Here is an 18,670-nt window from a genome sequence, read left to right on the forward strand (position 1 = left end):
TTATTTTATTTTATTTAAATCGCTTGATTTTTCTTAATTCATTTTAATTAATTAATTAATTTAAGCGACTGGAATCAAAAAACTAGTTCGCACGACGTCGCATACGCGTATACAGTGGTCCATACACACGTACACATTGGGTGGAGACTCGTGATCGTATTAAGGTCATAGATTGTCTGTTTGTATCAAACGGGTGCCTAGCTCTTTCTAAATTACGGAAACACCCTTTGAAAGTACGATCCCGTGACGTATAAACCAGCGTATATTTGCATCATTTCAATTGGAATTACGAAACTATCTTATGCAAAATAATCAAACTACTAATTATTTTAATGATATGTTAATCAATAATGTTAGGATTTAGGAATCCTAACATTTATGCCCAATATTGTTTGCAAGTCATCTCTTTAACAATGAATTTCATAATTTATAAAATTATTTATTTATAGTCAAATAAATAAATGACACAAAATTTGAGAATTAAATTGGAACTCAAATATTAAGATGTCTAGTGCTACTCATATGTTAAAGTTATTTAAAAATATTAATGTACAAAGATATATATGAACATTGATAAGCAAATTGATATAATTGGTATTGCATTAGTGATATTGTTAGAATTAGATCAAATCTCATAACCATGACCATTGAATGGAATTTTCTTTAAATCAATTACTAACATTAGGATATTGTCACGAGTAAAACCCATGACTTATTTTGAATTTAAACAATTAAAACATTTTTATGTTTTTGGAAACCCTTAATAGATTGGTTGGTAAACATCCCCTTCACTCATGTGAGAAAAGGGTTCAAATTCTTAGCGTAATTATAGAAGATTTCTATCTCAAATATTTAGAGATATTATTCATTTTTGGGTCTATATATCCAAGCTACACTGTAACAAAACTATCTATACAAGATTTCCACAGAAAATTTTACTTGTAAATATCCATAAATTATAATATCATAAAAAACAACCATTGTGATGTTTCTAATTTGATATTTTAACTGATGAAAATTAGATTTTCGTGACTCTATTTTGCCAATATGAAATTATGAATGTAATAACTATTTACATTGAGATAGTTTTTTTTTTTTTTAGGCTTCTAGCATAAAAACCAATGGAATTGATTATAAGTTATATACGAATTGGAGGTGACACATAGCATTTTCAGGTTCCAAATGCTAATATTACAATTGTAATACTTCAAACGAAACGAAATAGAGGACATTATGGTTTTTCTCATCAGAATTGGAGTACAAAACCAAAATTGTTCTTTTATTTTATCAAGAAAAAATGTTACCCACCAACTCTTGTTATTAGCTTTAAATTTTATGGGACGAGCAAGCCCACCACAAATACCTAAACCACAATTGTGGTGGTTGAAATACTTGCGAATTTACAGAAGATTTCAAGATTCGTTGTATCTTTACAATCTCATTGCCTTTCAAGAGATGTGATGCAATGCTATTATCATATGATATTACATGTGATGCTTCCCTTTTAAGGGTTGATAAACTATTATGATAGTATCCACTGCTCGATACCATAATCATTAGTCAAGCCGTCGTAAAACTGTTCATACAACTTGAGCATGTACTAATATGTGATATTTATCGAAAATATATTATTTACTTTCTATAGCTTATTCATTAAAAAATTAATGGGTTCATTTCGTTGATTAGGGATTCAATCGAAATGCCGATATATAATTAACTAAAAAAAAAAAAAAGTGAAAGAGTGATTATAAGGAGAATAATGATGCTGGGTTAGCAGTGGAACACATGGTACCTAGGTGCAATAAGGAAGTTGACTTGTTCATATTTTATTAGTGGAGAGTTTCAAACGGTGCGTATATTAGAAGGGATTGTTTGGATTTGGATTGTGAGGTGGAAGACATACGTAACTTGGACATTAAGCCAGCATCATTGCACTTTATTTTATTTTATATTTTTCTACTGTTAATCAGTGTTGAGTATTTGCCAGAGTCTAGACTATTAATTATATTCTAAAATAAATGGAAACAATATTTGTTACTATTAATCTTGGTTAATAAAATCACGATTTTAATACTTAAAGAATGTCCGGGAAGTAGTTATGCGATGAAGACAATTATCAATACATTATGCAAACACTTTTTTCTTTAATTTTATTTTAAAATGTGAGGTTATCCTTGTAACTAACGCTCCTAATCTCATGTTTTGTTCTTATTGGTTTGAAGAATGCAACCCAAAAATAGAACAAATAAAAACATTTCCTTAAGCCAAGACGTTAGGCAGAATCAATTGAAAAGATAGTTTCTGTGGCCTGTGCTATAACTGGAAAATTGTCACACACACACTTATTTTCATTGATCATGGGGGGATTTTAATTACCATGAATCCTTTGATTCCACGTGACAAGTTTCAACCTTTTTTTTTTAAATCACATTTATTCGACGGAGTCTCCAGAGTACTTTTATTTACTTTCGAATGTGATTGCTGAATCATACATCTTTCTAATTTAATTTAATCATAACTATGAGGTAAATTTCTTCACCGTGTTAAAGACATGGGGAAGAGAAACAAGGCAAACTTCATCCAATATGACATTTCATACTTGGAAGAATCGAAAAGGAAACTGAATTTGTGATTAGCTTATCCACGGCTTTGAACTTGTAAAGCTTCTTCCACTTCATCATCGTTCCAGGCAAAAGCAAATTGAGTTCAGAAGCTCACTTACTGGTAAAAACCACGGCTCGCTCGACTTCATTGTGTCTGTATTGGCTACCGGCAGGTTTTCTGATTCATTTTATATTCTTCTTTCCTCAAGTATTTATCCCTGGAACTTGAGGAACAGCTGGCTTCGGCTGCTTTATTTTATCTGCCAATACAGCTTCAGTTGTCAAGACTACAGCGGCAATGGAGACTGCATTTTGAAGTGCACACCTTGCTACCCGACAAGGGTCAGCCACTCCAGCACTCAGGAGATCTTCATATCTTCCTGTCATTGCATTGTACCCAAATCGCCAATCAGAAGTTCGAGTCTTCTCCACAACTATTGTTCCATCAACCCCCGCATTAGTTGCAATAGATATGGCAGGTACAATGAGTGCCTACAAATAATCATCAACAAAATCTACTGTGTTAGAAAAGAATCGTCTAAAGAAAACCTGATACATTTTTCCCCCCTTTTCTCTGAGATTGGTACATATTTAATATTTCCAAAATTCTTCTGGAGATTGTTCACAGAGAGTCAAAGAGAGGCAAATGTCTGCTGAGAAATGTGAAAATAAATTAACAGCACACCTTCGCTACAATATCAGCACCAATCTGCTCATCTGGATCTTCCATTGAATTCTTTATAATTGGTATATGCTCTAATAGATGTACGTATGTGGCACCACCACCAGGAACTATCCCTTCATCCATGGCAGCAAAAGTTGCATTCTTTGCATCCTCAATTCTGAGTTTTCGATCTTCAAGTTCCACCTCAGTGTGTGCTCCTACCTATATTACATGGACATTGCTCAAAAAGATTAATAGACAGAAATAAGACACAAGGTTGTTCTCATACTTGTATATCTTTAGCAATATAGTAACTGAAATGGATTATTCACCAGGTTGTAAAGGAGAAATATCTTAGCAACCCCTAAAGAATTTAAATCAATTACACCATAAATAATCATTCCGGGTGGCAAGTCGATTGCAAGGATTTCAAACACGTGTTATTTCACATCATGTAGCAGACCTTAATTACAGCCACACCTCCAGAGAGTTTAGCAATTCTTTCTGAGAGCTTTCTTGACAAATATGCATTATCTGTTGCAGCTAGATCCTTCTTTATCTGCATAATTCTAGCCTGAATTTCAGCTTTAGTATAAGGGTCTGCAACTATGGTTGTTGAATTACTCTTTACGGTTACTTTTCGTGCAATGCCAAGCTGATCTGAGGTAGCACCTGCAAGGGTCAGACCCAATTCTCCTGAGAGAAAATCAGCACCTGATGATGTCAAAATGAAGCCAATTAGAAAACAAAGAAAAAGTTGTTAATCTCATGATCAGGAAATGCCACTCATATGACCATGAAATAGTACATCACAACTTGCATTTCAGATAAGCATTACACTCATAAGTGTCAGCAATTCTGAAGTCCTTTTAGAGTTGAAAATGCTCAGAATGAAAGTTGACACTAAGTTTCCTTGCATAACCAACACATGGGCCAGCCAACCACAACCCGAGCATTAAATATCTTACTGCATTGTGAACTCAATTACATTATTTACTAAATTCTACAGGAAAACCATACTAGGAAGTCATGGGTGCCTAACAGCTCCAAAATTTTGTAATCTAGCATAATGGGAATTTGATCATTACAAGATTTGCTTGTTATCAGAAATGCATCGCAAGTTTGAAAGGTATACATATGGCACCTTCAAGAGCATGTTATCTGACTGCTGATCCATCATTTAAGAAATTAAAAAAAAAAAAAAAAGCAAACTCAAAAATGAAAGTTTTAGGTAGAACATAATGTCTACTGTCACCTGTCATAAGGGCAATATCTTGCAATAAAGCTTTTTTTCCATCTCCAAATCCCGGACACTTGACAACAGCAACATTAAGCAGACCTCGAATTTTGTTCATCACTAGTGTTTCCAGTACTTGACTTGAAATATCCTCAGCAATAATTAGCAATGGGACACTCAATTGGGTGGTCTTTTCTAGTAAAGGAACTATTTCTTTCACAGTTGAAATTTTTTGATCAGTTATCAGCACTTTAGCATTGTCAAACTCCACAAGAGATTTTTCCTGGTTTGTAATGAACTGGGGCGATAAATAACCCTTGTCAATCTGTTAACAAGGAACACATGATGTAATTTTTAGAACATATGAGAAACAGAAAAAGAGGGGGCCGCAGTGGGGCGCAGGGGGCGCGCATGCATAATAGTAAGTTACTACGAGACAAAGCAATTTTTAGCAAATAACACAAATATTTCTATCATCTCAAGGTGCTGGAAGATCTTATCTGTTCAGACTGTTGGTTAAACTATCTCTTGTGTTAAGCAAGATGTTGAAAGAGTGATTCAAGGAGAAATAAAAATAACAGATTTTGCACTTCAAGTTAGCTCTAGTCCCGAGGATTTCTTTAGCAACTTGGACAACTTTTACCCAAGGTAAGAAAAACTAACAAAGTTAAAAAACTTTCAATACCAGAAGGATCTAAATCACCTTCATTCCTTCTTCAACTATAATTGAGGTTTCAAATGAAGAGGATGATTCAATAAGAATTACACCATCTGCGCCAATCTTGATGATAGCATCAGCAATCAAGTTACCAATGAACTCATCATTTCCAGCAGATATTGAAGCCACAGCTGCAAAAGATGAAAAATTTCATTAATTAGAGTTTAGATTCTTAATCAGAGACTATTTTTTAAGAAAATTTCAACAGGAGAAGAAACAACCTTTTATGTCATCCCTTCCTTTCACAGGAAAACTTTTCTGCTTCAGAACCTTGACTAATTCCTTCACAGTCTTAAGCATTCCTTTCTTCAAAGCAACAGGGTTAGCCCCAAAAGAAACTGACAACATCCCAGATTTGATCATTTCTCGAGCCAATATTACTGCAGTTGTGGTGCCATCACCAGCCAGATCATTCATTTTACTAGCAACCTGCAAGTAAAGCACTTGATATTCACACCTTAATGATTATGCAAGCCCTACATGCATTGACGCATAAGTAAAAACTTAGGAGAAAGAATTATCCAGCCACCATGAATAACCTCTTGCATCAGCATTGCTCCAGCATTTTCAATTGTATCTGAAAGCTCAATGGCCCGAGCAATTGTCACACCATCATTAATTACTTTTAGTTTGTCTGACTCAGAAAGAATAACATTCCGTCCTGCATGTTTTCAGTTAAAACAATCAACAAACCACAACAAGTAAACAGAACTGCCATAGAAAAGTTTGCACTCTTGCACAGGTAATAACAATTATTTTATTATTATTATTTTTAAATGAAAAGAATTCTTATGTAGAGAAACAACTAATGAGAAAATCATTCAGCTAACGCAACATCATTGGACTGAAATCCCGTATTTTCAAGCTTGGATTGCAAAATTTAGTATCTAGCACATGAATATAAATAACAAAACAGAGGCAAACATCCATCAAACAGTTTTCACCATTTTTTTTTCTCCGCATGGCCTCCACAGTACAATTTGAAAATTGAAGGTTTAAAAAGACCCGAAAACAAGTAATGTAAATGAAATTAGGGCCAGATAACCTTTAGGGCCTAAAGTGACAGAAACAGCATCAGCAAGCTTGTCAATCCCAGCTTGTAAGGCTTCTCTGCTTTCTTTGCCAAACAATATCTTCTTTGGTCCCGCCCTCACCACCGCCACCATTTTTCTGGACTGGTTTCTCCATAAGCATTTTCCACTTACCCTTTTGACTTTATTCCCACCAAAATTATTCTGCAACAAGTGACAATGGATACCCATGAACTCGCAGGTACTGTAAAGATGAATACACAAATGTAATTCATACGTACATACATACGCATGGAGAGAAACTTACAGTGAAGAGATATACTGGAGAGACGACTGAAGGTGAGGAGAAGGAAACGGACATTTGAATGTTTCTGGTTCTGAAAGGGTTTTGGGGATTTTCTCCCTCTCAAAATTTCCAAGGTTTTGCTGGGGTTTAGAAGTCAAAAACGAACAGTCATATTATTTGGAATCTCTCGTCAGGACCTATTTGATAGAAGTCAAAAACGAACCAGTCATATTATTTGTTTGGAGACACTCGCGTCTCGTTAGGACCTACTTGATACGAATTGAAATATTATATCCTTCTATGAGAAAAGCTAAAACAATTTATAGCCCGATGATATTATCCGAACAAAATGTATCGTGCAATATCCTTTTCCTTTTTTCGGTTAATTCTTACGGTCTTATTGCTCGGGTGGTTAGCTCAGTAGAATTAAAAGCATCTATTGAACGACTAAGCCTGTTCGGTACCGTTTCGCAGCCCTCATTTTCATTTTTGTTTTTAAAATTTAAGGTGGCGTTTGTTTTTTTGTCTGAAATTTGAATAAATCTGAATTAATCTGAATTTTGAATAGGTTTGAATGTCTGAATCTGAATAATATGTTTATTTTTTTATCTGAATCTCAGAAAATAAGTATTAAGTTATTTATTTTTTTAACTTAAAAAGTTAAAAATATGTACTTTTACATTTGTATCCTTATTAAATTTGAATGTCAAATAAATAATATATTAAATACCACAATATTTTAACATTTATAAGTAAAATTATATTCAAGTGAATACATAATTATTTTAAAATTTTAATATATAAAATACCATAAATTTCAAATTTTATCATATATAATATAAAAAAGAAAAAACACGGATATTTTTATGTGAGGTAAATATCTATGGGTAAGTTTTGGGATAGACATGAAAAATAAATTATAAAACATGGATATTTTTATATTAGCAAATAATTGACTTAATTCAGATTTCTCCATTAAGTAAAAAGTTAAAAAAATTAACTTATTTTATTAAGTCAAAATTATCTAAAAAATCTCATTAAGTTATAAAAACGAACACCTCTAATTAATTTAATTAATTAAATTAAGTTACTTTAAGTCATTAAGTTAAAAAACAAGCGCTACCTAAAAGTTGGAATTATTTTTTGAGTCTTTCCTAATATTTGAACTCAAATAACCAAATAAAAAACTACATGAAAACCACCGCTAAGGACAACTCAAGTAAATTGAATCAATATAGAAGAAAATAAAATATACTAATATTAATAATTAAAAGATTTTAAAATTATTCTATAACTGTCACGTCTTAAAAATAAATTGTAAAACATAAAAAACAAAATCTGACTGACAGTTATAAAATCCAAAACAAGTTATACACGTTTCCGCCATTCTGCAGAACGAACCACAAAATAAAATAAGAAACAATATTTCAACGCGTTTTCCAAAGCATAATTAAAATATAATTTTTCCTCTCATCTTCTTCCTTTCTCTCCCGTACCAAGTTACACTTGCTGCTGCTTTTTCCTTTTTTCTCCATATTATTTTAATTGAAACTCGTTGGAAAGAAACAAGTTGAAGATTTTATGAAAATGGGTGAGGAAGAAATTCATGTCTCTGGTAACAGACTAACAGTTGGGAGTCATGATTCGTGTGCTGTAAATATCGATGTTATCGGACTTGATTGGTTTGTTGTTGGTATTAATGGAGAAGCATTATTAGCCCCTTTTTTTCTTCTTTTTCGTAGCAATTTTAGTACAATTTATTCGGTAATGTTCTCACCATGATCTCAGACTCTGTAAGTTGATAATTTTTTAATCCAATAATTTGATAATTGTGATTTTTTTATTAAGCGTATATGTGTTTCCGGTAATACTTATATTAATGCTAAGGTTTGTCTTAATTAAAAGGGCAATTATCATTTTATTACTAAAGTTTTACTGATATATCATATCAGTACTAAGGTTTGCTGAAAAATGTATTTTATTATTAAAGTTTTGCGTCGTTATTAATTCACTACCATTCTGTTAAAAAAAATAATGTTTAATGAAAATTGAGTTAAAAGTCGATTTTACCCCCAAAAGTTTGATAGTAAAATAATAATTTCTCTAAAAATTCAATAGTAAAATGATAATTCTCCTAAAATTTTAATAGTAAAATGATAACTTATCTATCAAATTAGCAAGTAATTTCTCTTACAGTTGAAAATATCTTTGATGCCCTTATGACATCAATAAATTTTTAACGTTGTTAACGGAATGGTAGTGAATTGATAACCGTGTAAAATTTTGGTAGTAAAATATATTTTTCGGCAAACCTTAGTATTGTCATGATATGTTAGTAAAACTTAAGTAGTAAAATGATAATATCTCTAATTAAAATCTTATGTGTGTGTGTATAATGTAAAATTTGTTTAATAATTAAGAGAGATTAAATAATCAATTTTATTAATTTTTATAACTTTTAATTACAACTTTTACCTGTAAGTATGACTTAAATATTTTATAAAATTTGTTTTTAAAAATGATATCATCAAACACATATTTATTATTTTTATTCTTTTTAACTGTGTTTACCGAACATGTATTACAATTTTCAAATTTCAAATTTCAAATTTATGATTCAGAAAATGATAACAAACGCATATTTAAATTTAAAATACAACAACTATAAAATACTATTTTCATTTTTATTTTTATTTTAAGAAAACACTAATTCAAAAACAATACCAAACGGGAATACTCCTTCTACGGTTACCATTATTTTCAAATAAACGTTTTTAGTATTATAATAAGATTTTCAAATAAAGTCATTGCATGAATATGCTGCTATTTGAATGAAACTTTCAATCATGAAATCCTTATTACACAACAAGGTAAAACTGAAAATATACATCATTATTTCAATGCAAAAGAGTATATGCTTTTACCCATGGCTCGTCGTGGAACGACCATCATTTTATGTTAACTAGTAGTATTGGAGAATTTGAGGTTGAGCTTTTAAGCCCTCTTGAACACGAATGGAAGTGCAGGACCATCCAGGGCCAACAATCTCTTGCCATTCTCAATCAAAATGCCAGCAAATCCACACCTCAACCTGCAATTCGGACAAGCCATGGAAGGACACCATCCCAGGTTGTAGCTGGTTCCATTTCTGTCAATTCTGAAGAATCCTGGTACCCCACCAGTCACAATGAATCTCCTCCCGGTTTCAGGATCAGACTCGCCGACTCTCCAAGCTGTCGACTGAATACAAGTTGTAAATGCTGAGAATGTAACAATAAAGTCATGAGACTCTCTGACAATGTTTTCTTCGCCCACGAAAGGCGAAAACGTGACAGGAAATAAGCCTTCCGATCCTGAAGTTTCTTTCTGCCCAACGTACAAGGGGCAAGAGTCATTGCGGTCAACTAATGTTAAACCACCGCCGGTTGCATTGTCTTCCGGCAGTATGTAGTATTCCAGGCCCCGTTGGAGTGCTTGGCCGTTAGTGTCAAGCACTGGAGGACTCAAGTCATCAGATGGTTGAGCTTGAGTTATGGCCAAAACCAGACAGAAAAAGCTGAGACTTTTTACCAATCTTACCATTGCTGATTGCCTCATTCTCCCTATAAAGTATAAACAAATTTGTGATGGCAATAATATGCAGTTTTACGTACATATATATATATATAGGACATGGCAACGACAAGTAGTAGCATGTGAAAAGTCTTATTAATCTGATCCATTTAAGCATTACTTGTACCGTAGGGATGTAAAACAGTGGCGGCTGAATTTACTTGCTTGATGGTCCTATATATCAGCCGCGTTTGAAAGAAGAAAAGTTCTAAACACACAAAAAGTCAAAAGATTTACCCTGCACGAAAAAGTTATAAACGTACAAAAAGTCAAAGACTTACCATGCACTTCGGCATGGTAATTAATTTTTATTAGTTTAGAAATTTTTTTACCACTGCCATTTTGTTCCCATTAAATTCTTCGGCAACAATCACGTACAAATAAATAAACCCGACAATTAGAGGAAAGTGTTAAAGGTGAGGAGAATGAGAGACAACTGAGTGCTTTTAGTTGATGAGCACTTGGGATCTTCTACTTTAAATTCTTAAATGGTTAATTTTGATTATCAAAACACTTAATAAATTTCAAACCACCAAATGGTTACATCACTTCCACACCCCAAATTATTATTCTCAGTTTAGATAGAAAAATTCCACCAAACTCAATTGCCCTGAAGACAGTAAATGGAGACATAGAAGTACATAGTTCGATAAAAAACATCCAGAAAGAAAACGTGCACTTTTGGATTCCTTGATAGAGAATGGTTTCTCCGTGCATGACATAGGTAATTCCGGAAGGGTGCTGAGAATTCCTACACGGCCAGAGGTTCACTCAGTGTTTTGAATCTTCTTCTTCACAGAACTTGGTGTATTGATCAGCATCCATCAACTTCTTCAATTCACCAGCACTGTCCATCTCCACTTTTATAATCCATCCATCCTTGTATGGGCTTGAGTTGACCTAGTTCATCAAATGAAACAAATATAACCATAAAGCAAACAGATAAGGGGAAAAAACCACTCCCACGGTATGTTTCTTTTAGATAAGCCAAACTTCAGTATCTGAACAAGGGGAAATTGGGATGTTAAGGCATCTTTGCACGAAAAATATCTCATTAGCAATGATATTAATAGCAAGAAAATAGCAACAACTGAAGCAAAAAGTATGAATTATAAAGGGCAGGTCACATAGCAGGTGGAGAAAAATGAAGCTAATTAGAGATGAGATCATTCTCAAATGAAGAGAAAACAGTAAGACATTGTAGTTGAATTCCGTTTTAATTAGTGCTAGGAAATTAAAGAAAGAAGCATAAATGAAGGCGGTGAAATCTATTATACAGAAGACGAAATTGGTTTTGGTTTAATCAAGATGAGAAAGATGCTATCATAAAATCACTAAATTCAATGGAAATGACAAGTCAACCGAAAACAAATGCACACATTTATGCAAAAGACCATAAATGCCAAACATACTCAAGCCAGTAAAATCCAACTTCACAATAAATCCAGATGATTTCCAAATGAATCTCAAATGAACTCTATGGCACTGGGTAACAACAAACTCACCAAAGCAGGTGAACTGCTGAGCTCTTCATTAACTTCAACCACTTTCCCAGAAACAGGAGAATTAACATCACTAGTAGCCTTGACACTTTCAACTGCACCAAAGCTGGCACCTTGCTTTACTGTAACCCCTACCTCTGGTAATTCAACATACACAACATCGCCTAAATGATCTTGAGCATGGTCAGTTATACCAATGGTTGCAGAGTTACCATCAACCTTAACCCATTCATGAGAGTCAGCATACTTTAGATCCTTTATAACTGCAGAAAGATTGGAAAAGCATAAGTTAAAGCAAAAGAAATAATAACTGCAGCTGACATAAAAATTAAAACAATGGAGTATCTAAAATATTATCAGTATATATATTAGTTTACAAGATAACATTATCAATAATCCAAGAATACAGAAACCAATGTCTAAAGCAGTAAAAGCATGATTAGATGTAACTAAATTTTTAACCTTTTTTCAGAAAGTAATCATTTCTTAGTAATTTTGCTGGTATGGAACAACATTCAAAAACTTTTGGATTTTCACAGAGAACCTCAGATCTTAACTCTAGCAATGCAAAAATTTCTGACGTATTAATCTCCTTAAACACAGAAAATTTAAGGGATATGATGTGTAGCCAACAACAAAGGGCGTACAACAAAGCCACCAGCATTGGTTCTTCCAATTGCTAATCCATAATCTTAAGTTTCCAGTATGCCAATGCATTCCTATGAATAACCTCATCTTGCTATGCCCATGCTGTGGTCATCAGATGTCAAAGCCTTCTAAAACTTGGGGCCAGTTAGAGGAACTACTCTTTCCATCCTTTTCATTTGAACTTATTAACAAATCAAGAAAGACAGAAAAACACATATAAAATAGGCACACTAAAGCACGTGCATAAATGCACCACTACATATATACACTTTTTGTTTCATTACATTTCCATTTCCTGTCCCAGATTTCTTTTTCAAATGTAATGAAGCAGTAAAGAAAATTCAATTAGAACACTATTTATGCAACTGCTCCCATCCTCCCCTTTTCTCAAGGATAGAAGAGAAAAAAATTATTCCAAAATGTGAAAAACATCTGTGATCTGCAAGGCCATGTCAAACTTTTGCCAAGATAGCCATTATTTCCAATATCACCAGGCCATCTGCAGTGCCAACAATGCCACAATGACTTGACCGCCTTCCTATCACCATCATCTCCCCAGCAACCAGTTCAACAACAACACCATTACAGCCAATCATTGCAGCCTAGCTTGCCGCTTGTCAGTAAACATGTTTATGTCCACAAATACAGGCTCCTTTCCTATTTTAAAAATAGAAAATTGGCAAGCCGACCAAACTCTGCCCAGCCTGGCATTCATCTTTTTAAGATATCAGGGACTTACATAGACGAATCTTAATAAATAGGCAAAATAATCAAGAACCTGATCCCGAATATCAATACTCGGAGAGAACCAAAGCTTACATGGACTGACTTTCTTTAAAGCCCCTTTACACCAGTGACAATAATAAATAGCACCCAGTTACAAAAATCAAATCTTTAACGGAACACAATCACAGATCAAGTATTTCAACAAACAAATAAATAAGATCCACATGCATATCTATTTTTAACAAATTCACATTTTTATGATCACTGCATACACATTAAAACAAGTATAAACATCGACATAGACAGCAAAAATAGCAGTTGCTGAAGGTTGATTTACCAGAAGAAAATCCTCTGTGGAAGACAGAGATCCTGAGGTAAGAAGCAGCCCTTGAAGCCCACAACAACCTTGAAGCCATGTCTTTTGTTTCTCACTTCACTTTCGGAACGCACTTCAAAAGCTAGTACAAACAAATTGTGTTCCCTTTTATAGACGAATATAAAGTTTTCGAATTCGAGGGCTTCAGGGTTGGTAGGTGGGTGGATGCTTGTTTTGTAGTTTGTACTACATTTATTTATTATTATTATTATTATTATTATTTACGCACTACAATTAGAACCATATTTACAATCATAATAGGAACTGAACCATATATAACGTTAAATTTATTAAACATATAGATGGGACTATTTCATACTCATTTAATAATTTTAATAATTTTATTTTTATTCTACACTCTTGTAAATACCAAAATAATCCTAATTAAATTATATGCAATAAATATTTTATTTTTCCCTCCACAGCCGTAAAATTATTTTTTTGATACTAACCATAAAATTATTTACTGCACCTAAATAACTTTCTTCTCCTCCTCCTTTTCTTCTTTGTCTTCTTAATCTTTATTTACTCTTCACATTCATAAAATTATTCAAAACACTTTGCATGTGAAGATTGTCAAAATATTGCATAGAGATTTAGATTTTTTAATTGTTATTTTTTTCTCCCAATATGAAGAGTAACAAAACAAATGGTAAATGTGAGTGGATTAAATAGGGCATTAGAACTTAATTTGGTGTGATTTCTTATAAGAAAAAACTCAATTATTTACTTGTCGCATGGTAAAAGCCGTCAATACGTAGATGAGCTATTTGATTATTTACTTACCTAATCTCAATGATAGGTCATCAAAATATCTTTAACAATTAGTTGCCAAGAAATTTTATCTAGCATTAATTATTATAACTATTATTATTTTGAAAGAATAAAAATGGTCACACATGCATTGTTGTGCTCAAAATCTTTTAAAATATCGATTTACTCATTATTCAAAGTATTGGTGAAGATGTTAAACAAAAATTAGAGTTTTACATAAAGATATTTGTAACTTTAATAGGTGTGTGAAATGAATATTCAAATTAATTATATTATATTGGCTCATAAAAACGTGTCTTTAATATTAATTCACCTTATGGATACTTTTGTAATGGATAATTTTATTAAAATATATTTAAAATAATTTTTAAAGCCCTAAACATATTAAAACTTATTTAGAGAAGATAATTATTGTTAAGAGTCCTAGATTGTAAAAATACTATAAATGAATTGTGAATTTGATCATATCATATCCTATTGATATCATCACCGTAGTATTGTTATTTGTTTTTGAAAAACATTTTAACAGTGTGATTTGATAATTACGCTTACACGTTAGTAAATGAAAACAATAATATTATCTTTTTTTAAAAGAAAATGAAGATAATAACTTATATATTTAGAAGTTTTTGAATTTATGCAAAGTAATTATTGAAAAATGACAGCAACATTAATCTTTTATATGGAATTATCAATATAAATTTTAATGACGTGGTCCATGCAAAGTATGAGATAAAATCTTGGAATGAATTCATAATTTTGCCCCTCTACAATTTGTAGAAAAAAGGTGAAAAAATAACAAAACTACTGAAGAGGTTTTAAAATAAATTAAGACAAAATTTTGAGGACCTAAATGGTATTATGCTACATACATATAATCATATATTGAAATCCTTTCAATAGACTACATATCTTGAAATTAGAAACGGTGGTGGGTCAATGCGTCAACAAACCCACCGAACAACAAAGTTGGTGTGCTGACTCGTGTTTGGGAATCCCAATAAGGTGACCGGCAGCACAATGGAATCTCTATGAGTAGACTTGGCAAAACCCCGGGTCCGGTCCGGGTTTGGTGCAACCCGGGACCGGACCGGATGCCAAAAATTGAAACCCGGACCCGGACAAAATCCGGTATTTGCATGGCCGGTCCGGGCTTGAGCCCGGCGTGTCCCGGGTCCGGGTTTTGTCTTCCGGGCTTCTAAGCCCGCAAACAATTATTTCAAAAAAAAAATTCTTTCCTTTTTAATGATACCATTTGCAAATCTTGCCATGATGTCTGGTTTTGCTTTGTTGCCAAATCAAATCAAGCTGGGCAGAGAGGTTCACACAGCCAACAGAAGCAAAATCATACAAATAACCAGTTGCAATATAACATTATAACTTGTCTTTCAATGAGCCCTGTTTCAATGAGCCCAGAACTTGAAGCAGGGTAAGTTGCTGCAAATTCTGCTACTTGGTCAATATTTGATAACAGTAATGTGAACAATCCTCAAGAGACCTAAAAAGCAAGAATACCGATACAAATGTGCTTACCCTAAAGTAAAGAACGAGACTAACATTAAAAAAGGAAACATCCTGTGGAGATAGACTATCAGCTGTTGCTGCAATATTACACCAGTAATGGCAGCAATTTGTTCCTTTAATGCAAGAATTGGAACCCACAAGATGCATACATATTCTATGAGACAGACTATCGGCTATAGTAGATAAGGGTAAAGTATATATGAAAACAATGGCATCGACAAACTTGCAAGTGATGCCGCGTACCAACTATTCAAATGAAAGAAAAATACATACACAACTCATATACATTCAATAATTAAGCTGTAAACAACTCACAAAATTACAAACGACTGCGCTGCAGGCAAGACGGCGCCGGAGGGGGCTGCACTGCGCTGCTGCCGCTGCACGAACGACTCCCTTCACAGCCGCAACTGAGCAAAACCGAGTCAGCAAATGCAAACGAGAAGAGATGATGCCGACTGCCGAGTGCTGAGGGGCGACGGTGACGGACTGACGGTGGGTGCTAGCCGACGGTGACGGTGGCAGCGTCGCTGCTTATGCCTTTGGGTTTGGGTGTTTTGCGATATGGGGAATTAGGGATTTTCGGATTTGGGTTTGGGTATTTGGTTTTAGTTTTTTTTTTTTTTAATTGGGAAAACGGGTCCCGGTCCGGGTTTCAGGTTTTTGGTACTGAACCCGGACCGTGCCCGGATATGTCCGGGTTTTAATTTCTGAAACCCGGATCCGCTTTTTCTATATATGCGGTCCGGGTTTTGCCCGGACCGGATTGGCCGAGTCCGGGCCGGATCCGGTCCGGGCGGGTTTTTTTGACACCCCTATCTATGAGGCCACAATGCCTTTGAGACACATGGAATATACAAACATACATTCATCGTATCAGTTCTGTGTTTTCTGTGTTCTAATGGAGTCTCTCTGAGATCCCATTAGATCGCGCCCCCCCCCCCCCCCTCTCTAAATATATATGTATATTCACTCAAATGTGAGGTATCAGTTTTTAAATGTGAACACGTTATTAATAAAGTTAATATTTAATTTATTATGAGTTTTAATATTATGTCTACACTGATTGTATTAAATTACATGACTTAATAACTTATTTATATTAAAAAAAAAGTGTACGTATAGAATAAGAGATAATATTTATATATATATGAATTCATTTACATTTTTCAATAAATATATAATGTTGATACGGTTATACAAATTTCTTTGTGTAAAATCGGTTATGTTATGTATATATAAGTGAACCATTAAACATATGCTTATTAAAAGAATTTTTGCTTTCGTAATTTGTAATAATAATTGGACGAATATAAAAGAGTTAAGCATGGCGCAATCAAAATAGCTCCTTGCGTAAATGGCTCGATCAATATAATTATATAAACAATGACTTGTTAAATTATGATTTTGGTCACGACTACGTGTATGTTCGGGATTTGCCAAAGAGTCAATTCTTAACTAGATTTTTAAATAATCAACTTTGTTAATAATTTGGTAAAGGTGTTAGGTAAATTGAGATTATAATAGAATCAATTATCAAATAATTCACGATGTGTGCTTGGTAAACTTTTTATGGATGTGGTATTTGTTGGACGAATTTCACTGCCTCCAGTGACGATAGCGACGCTGTCAGTCTGTCGTCGACATTGGTATAGATCGCCAGAGTTGTTAATTTTCTAAGTTAAAAAAATTTGAACCGTAGTTATTTTGTAAATTTTGTTACATTGGTAATTTTGAAATAATATAATTTCATTAAGGATAATTTTCGTACTTTATGTTTTAAAATCAGATTTTTAAATAACCAGATTTTTGAAAAGTAATATTTTGATACTTTTAAGAATCAATACCAAAAAAAAAATGATTATTTGAGAATCAATTTCTTTAATAATAACTTTAAAATTGATTTATCAAATATATTATGGTGTTAAATTGTCAAATAATCACTTATTTGACAGGTTAAAGCAATCCAAAGCATGCTCTTGGTCTTCCTAGCTTTATTTGCTAACTGACCAATAGAATCAAATGGCTTGCATGTAACCGAAACGTCCATCATCCAATTAGTCACATGCTATGGCTTATTATTCTCATGGCATCATGCCAGTTACAGCAAAAAATGTGCATTCTATGTAGTATTTAATGGTAAACAACTAAGTATATATAAATATTGGCCGAGGTAATTGATCGAATAATCAGTTGCCCAATTCTATGTTACAAGGTTTTTATGCATTTCATAAAACTATAATCATGCTACAGGAAAAAAAAAGTATAGGACCAATTTTTTTTTTTTTGTTAGCTAGCAAATTAAACTATTAAACAGCGCATGCCATCCTTATCATCATTCGTGTAGCTTTTTAGACACTATGATATAATGATACGAACAATTAAAGCACTGGATGACATAAATGTCAATGGGCTCGCAGCCCATTCTCAACTTATTCACCCAGTAGTTATGGACGCATGAGTTCGACTCAATATAATTGTTGGGATTCGATTTCTCTTCTGATAGGGGTTTATTTAGCTTCCCATCTAGGATATAATAGATTTTATTCTAATATTAAGTGAGGGTTATTGTTCGGACTATGTCATATTATAAATATGAAGGAGATTCCCGATTGTTTTTTAGTTGTAAATATCATTAGAATTTTAATTATAAATATCAATATTTCAAAAAAAAAAAACACTTGATGACATAATATATCATTTGCAAGACAAACGTCGAATCTTGTAGACAAAGAATAGCTATATTAAAAAAATATTAATACAGAATTAAGTAGTAAAATCACTGCACCACAAAACCGCATATTGGAAAGAAGCATCGAGAAATGTTCAATGCTAAATAGCGTATAAAAAAATTATCTAAAATCATTGGTGATGAATTGTAATTTCATTGGACTATTCTTTATCTAAACCAATCGATAATGAAGACTTATTATTCAAAGTCCTAATCTTTGGAATGACAAGAACTTTAC

At 33.1% G+C, this 18,670-nt stretch overlaps 3 protein-coding genes across 5 annotated transcripts; all 3 read right to left on the reverse strand.

Annotated features, from left to right (window-relative positions):
- Nucleotides 1-2,418: 2,418 nt before the first annotated feature.
- Nucleotides 2,419-6,712, reverse strand: LOC18051685 (chaperonin 60 subunit alpha 2, chloroplastic). Of its 3 annotated transcripts, XM_006448635.2 has the most exons (9): nucleotides 6,561-6,712; nucleotides 6,268-6,457; nucleotides 5,762-5,883; nucleotides 5,444-5,651; nucleotides 5,208-5,353; nucleotides 4,523-4,829; nucleotides 3,731-3,981; nucleotides 3,289-3,489; nucleotides 2,419-3,095 (listed from the first exon to the last, which is right to left on the reverse strand). In XM_006448635.2, the coding sequence occupies exons 1-9, from the start codon at nucleotides 6,612-6,614 to the stop codon at nucleotides 2,808-2,810; spliced, it is 1,767 nt and encodes a 588-aa protein (XP_006448698.1). In that variant the 5' UTR covers nucleotides 6,615-6,712; the 3' UTR covers nucleotides 2,419-2,807. The 3 variants fall into 3 exon arrangements, 2 of the variants coding, with proteins under 2 accessions (XP_006448698.1, XP_024047728.1); XR_002907309.1 differs by lacking the exon at nucleotides 2,419-3,095 and having other exon boundaries at nucleotides 3,439-3,489; nucleotides 3,654-3,981; XM_024191960.1 differs by lacking the exons at nucleotides 6,268-6,457; nucleotides 6,561-6,712 and having other exon boundaries at nucleotides 5,752-5,830.
- A 2,634-nt stretch (nucleotides 6,713-9,346) lies between these two features.
- LOC18051686 (alpha-amylase/subtilisin inhibitor) lies at nucleotides 9,347-10,157 on the reverse strand. The gene has a single exon (XM_006448636.2). It carries the CDS (start codon nucleotides 10,134-10,136, stop codon nucleotides 9,534-9,536), a length of 603 nt encoding a protein of 200 aa, XP_006448699.1. The 5' UTR covers nucleotides 10,137-10,157; the 3' UTR covers nucleotides 9,347-9,533.
- Nucleotides 10,158-10,647: 490 nt separating this feature from the next.
- LOC18051687 (glycine cleavage system H protein 2, mitochondrial) lies at nucleotides 10,648-13,549 on the reverse strand. The gene is made up of 3 exons (XM_006448637.2): nucleotides 13,365-13,549; nucleotides 11,657-11,916; nucleotides 10,648-11,051 (listed from the first exon to the last, which is right to left on the reverse strand). The coding sequence occupies exons 1-3, from the start codon at nucleotides 13,441-13,443 to the stop codon at nucleotides 10,923-10,925; spliced, it is 468 nt and encodes a 155-aa protein (XP_006448700.1). The 5' UTR covers nucleotides 13,444-13,549; the 3' UTR covers nucleotides 10,648-10,922.
- Nucleotides 13,550-18,670: the final 5,121 nt, after the last annotated feature.

The sequence above is a fragment of the Citrus clementina genome, unplaced genomic scaffold, assembly GCF_000493195.1.
Source record: "Citrus clementina cultivar Clemenules unplaced genomic scaffold, Citrus_clementina_v1.0 scaffold_2, whole genome shotgun sequence".
NCBI classification, from domain to species: Eukaryota; Viridiplantae; Streptophyta; class Magnoliopsida; order Sapindales; family Rutaceae; genus Citrus; species Citrus x clementina.